This window comes from Myotis brandtii, unplaced genomic scaffold (assembly GCF_000412655.1).
Source record: "Myotis brandtii unplaced genomic scaffold, ASM41265v1 scaffold105, whole genome shotgun sequence".
Taxonomy (NCBI): Eukaryota; Metazoa; Chordata; class Mammalia; order Chiroptera; family Vespertilionidae; genus Myotis; species Myotis brandtii.
This window is the reverse complement of record NW_005353538.1, coordinates 5,289,315-5,293,889: the sequence shown is the minus strand read 5'-3', so window position 1 is coordinate 5,293,889 and position 4,575 is coordinate 5,289,315. Positions and strand designations below refer to the sequence as shown.

General features: G+C 35.0%; 1 protein-coding gene across 1 annotated transcript in view; it reads left to right on the top strand.

Moving 5' to 3' along the window:
• The window catches only part of RBM7 (RNA binding motif protein 7), an 11,029-nt gene extending 6,801 nt beyond the window's left edge, over positions 1-4,228 (top strand). Inside the window, exon 4 of the mRNA XM_014539428.1 lies at positions 2,743-4,228. Within this exon, the coding sequence (XP_014394914.1) occupies positions 2,743-3,078 (336 nt within the window). The 3' untranslated portion in view covers positions 3,079-4,228. The remainder of the gene's footprint in view (positions 1-2,742) is intronic.
• The last annotated feature ends 347 nt before the right edge of the window (positions 4,229-4,575 follow it).

Here is a 4,575-nt window from a genome sequence, read left to right as displayed (position 1 = left end):
GAGAGGGCACAGGCTGGGCTGAGGGACCCCCCTGCCCCCGAGTGCACAAATTTTTGTGCACCGGGCCTCTAGTTTGTTAATAAAATTATATAGGTTTCAGGTATACAGTTCTATAAAACATCATCTATATATTGTATTGTGTTTTCACCACCCCAAATCAAGTCTTCTTCCATCACGTTTTATGCCCCCTTTACTCTCTTCTGTCTCCAATCATCCCCCTTTCCCTCTCATAATTGTCACACTGTTGTCTGTGCCTATGAGTTTGTTTTTTCTTCGCTTAATCCCTTTACTCTTTTCACCCAGCATCGCAACTCCCCTCCCCTCTGACAGCTATCATTCTGATATCTGTCTCCGATTCTGTTTCTGTTTTGTTTGGTAGTTTATTTTGTTAATTAGATTCCACATACAAATGAAGTCATATGGTACTTGTCTTTCTCACACTGGCTTATTTCACTTGCCATAATACTCTCCGGGTCCATCCATGCTGTCAAAAAGGGTAAGATTTCCATTGCATAAAATGTACCACAGGTTGTTTTATGCACTCATCTAACGATGGGCACTTGGGCTGGTTCCAAATCTTGGCTATTGTAAATGATGCTTCAGTGAACCATAGGGGTGCATATATTTTTTCACGTTAGTGTTTCCGGTTTCTTCAAATACATTCCCAGAAGTGAAATTGCTGGGTATAAGAGTTCCATTTTTATTTTTTTGAGGTAACTCCATATTATTTTTACACAGTGGCTGCACCAGTCTGCATTACCACCAGCAGTGCACAAGGGTTCCCTTTTCTCCACATCCTCGCCAACACTTGTTGTTTGTTGATTGATGGTAGCCATTCTGGCAGGTGTGGGGTTTGGATTACTGCTTCACTTTCATTAGTTGTAATCTCTCTATGCAGATTTCTGATTATTCTGGATTCAGTTTTGGAAGATTGTATACTTCTAAGAATTTATCTATTTCATCCTGACTGTCCAATTTCTTGCATACAGTTGTTTGTAACATTTTCTTACAATCCTTTGTGTTGTAAGTTGTTACTTGTCCTTTCATTTCTGATTTTATTTATTTGGGTCCTCTTTTTTCTTGATGAGTCTAGTTAAAGGTTTGTCAATCTTGTTTGTCTTTTCAAAAAATGAGCTCTTGGTTTCATTAATCTTTTGTTTGTTCTTTTTTAAACTCTATTTTGTTCATGTCTGACTTGATCTTTATTATTTTTTCTTCTCACTTTGGGCTTTGTTGTTATTTTTCTATTCCTTTAAATATAAAATTAGGTTGTTAGAGATTTTTCTTGTTTCTTAAGGTAGGCCTGAAATACTATGAATATCTCTCTTAAGGCTGCTTCCATTATGTCCCATAGATTTTGGGTTGTGTTCTCATTTTCATTTGTTTCAAGATATCTTGATTTCTTCCCTGACTGGGAATCGAACCATGACCTCCTGATCACACATGTTAGTTTTCACTGGCCTGAAATACATATTTAAGGATTGAAGAAAGATAGAGTTGCATTTCACATTTTTTTTGTTTCTTCAGTTGGTGTGTGTGTGTGTGTGTGTGTTTCAAATACTCGAAATTCATTCTTGTTCTTGCAACCCTATGCTGAGCAACTTTTTAAAATCACATACTCTCTTTAATACTGAATATTAATACTTTAATATACTGTAGTCTTCTAAACTAGCTGCCCCTTGAATGTTCCCCTTTTTTCTGTAATATCTCCATGAGATGTTTCATTTTTGTTTCCTTTCAGTTGCCAACTCCTTTTTTTTTTCTTTTTCTTACACTCATTTCTTTTTATTTTCTTTGCCCAAATCAGTTTTGGCTTGTGGTCCCTACCCTTTTGAATTTCATAGGTCTACAAAATATAATGGTGAAATAAAGTAAAATTTTGAGACCGATATAAAGGAATTAACTTTTATATACATTTTATTTGTCTCATTTTGCTGTAGGCCATTAAAGAAAATCATCTTTGGCTAATGTGTATTCACACATAGAATTTGGGAACTACTCGCCTAGGCAGTTAGTACATGTCTCCATTTTATCCTCAGTTGTCCATCTCACACACCGTTTCACATTTAATATAATTCTGCTTTGCTTATCTTCCTGGTGATGTGACTTTTCAGTGTTTGCAAGATAAAATCAGAATTTTCTAGCCAACTTATTAGCACTTCATCTTGTAATTCAAATAAATCTTTCTAGCCTTACTGTCCATTTACTGGTTAGGAGATCTTCAACCTGTTTCAGTCAGAATTTATTTGCTATTCTATGAACCCATTCAGTATTTCCTTGTTTTGTTTTGTGTGTTTGCTTTGTTTTGTTTGTGCAGTTTTCTTTCCTTGGCATAATTACCACCTTAAAACAATTTTCTAAAAATAGTCCATTCATGCTTTTGATACCTAGATCATATGCCACCTTCCTGAAGCCTTTCCTAATGATACTGAGCTCTTGGCTCTTTATATGTTCATCACATAGTGATCCATATTATAGTCATTTTGTAGAATTTCTTCCCTTCTAAGCTGTCTCCATGAGGGCAAGGAGTAGTAGTTACGTACAGATATCCTGTAGCTGTACAGTGGAGTGAATTAAGCTATTGTATTGTACTACTTTTAGCTATGTTTAAATAAAGATCCATCTAGGCAAGAGTGATTTTGCTTTTCTATCATTATTAGTTTAGTTAACTGTGACTAACCATTGGCTTTGATATGTAGAAATGTTTGCAATTAAGATTTCCTTCTTTTTGTCTTACCTCAGATGAACAACGTTTTGAGACAGATGTCATATGGCGGGAAATTTGGTTCTCCACATCTTGATCAATCAGGATTTTCCGCATCAGTTCAGTCACATAATCATAGTTATAACCAGTCTTCAAGCTCCCAGTGGCGTCAAGATACACCATCATCACTGCGTAAAGCCAGGCAGAGTTCTCATCCCTACCTAGCAGACAGACACTATAGCCGTGAGCAGCATTACAGAGGACACAGAGATGATTACTTCTATGAAGACAGGAATCACGATGGCTGGAGCCATGACCACGATAACAGAAGAGACAGCAGTAGAGCTGGAAAGTGGCATTCATCTCGAAACTAACAAGTGTTCAAAGGACATTGTTTTTATAGGGTCATCCTAGGCCCTTTGGACTAAGTTGGTCTGGAAATGTTTTGTTAAAACTGTACAGAGCAGTTTTATAAGATCCCACATTTCTTTATAAATTTTTAAAACATGTAGCTATCTATAGTCTAATACAGAAATGAGAAGACTTGTGATTACTGTTTTTACATTAATAACCTTTCACCTCAGGGTTTCATGAAGAGGAAAGCGTTCAATGCGCAAAAGAAAGTTCAGCAATTTCTAATCGTTTTAGAAATTGAGGAAGGCACGTGTTATATGTATTGGTTGTATCATAAAGCAAATATTTTAATGATCTATTCTCTATTGTATTGCAAGAACCTGCTTATTAGTGAATCACATTTTGTGTATATAATAGAAAACATTCAAGTTGGTAGTCTAAAATACAGTAGTATTTTGTGAACAAATGAGAAAATGTAATTTCAATGATTCGTTTCACTAACATTTGAGAAAGATTATTGATAAAGTTTGAGAATAATCATATTGTTTAATTTCATAGAGAATGTAGGTGTATAAGGTCTGTGACATGCTCTTTGAGTTTTGCCCTAATTGGATATCAAGTGTAAATCTACACTTCCTATTTCATTCTAAAATATTAGAATTTTCTCATTAAATCATGTTTGACTGAATAACTGAAGTCACTCAGGAAGTTAAATATCTGTAAATGTATTTTCCTTTTAATTAAAAATTCAGTGTTAGCGTAAATTCTCCTTTTTAGGAAGAACAAAAATGCAAATGCAGAGTCAGATAAAATGATTTATGAAAGTATGCTTGTTTGGGAAAAGGTTCACAAAGCCTTTAAGTGCTGCCTCTATTACTCAAACTTTAAAAATTTACAATTTTTAAAGTGCCCAGGGTATGTGTGCAAGGACACGTTTTATTATAGGGATTGTACATGTTGTCTTTCTGTTTGAACATTTGAAAGAGTTAAATCTTACACACTTTCTGATTTTAAAATGTTTAAATCCTGTTAAAACTTTTATGTATCAAGATGTTTCCCTTTAATTGTAGAGCTTGTTTATACAAATTCACTCCTTGATATATTTGGATCCTTTTTAATAACTATAGCATTTTTATACTGTTACTTTTTAATATATTGAAAACATAAAAAGGAGTATGTGTCTTCTTTTTAAAAGTATTTTATTGATTTTTAGAGAAGATTGGAGAGAGAGAGGAACATCGATGAGAGAAGAACATGGATCGGTTGCTTCCTGCATGCTTCCTGACTGGGGCTTGGGCCCTCAACACAGGCATGTGTCCTGACCTGGAATCAAATTAGCAACCTTTCTGTGGACAGGACAATACCTAACCAACTGAGCCACACCTGCCAGGGCTCTTTTTTTTAAAATTTGTTTTTTAATGTCACTATAGAGGCATTATACTCAAAAAGTTAGCAACATACATTTTATTCAGTGATTGGTTGTAAAAATATCAGTTCATCTGGCTGGTGTGGCTCTG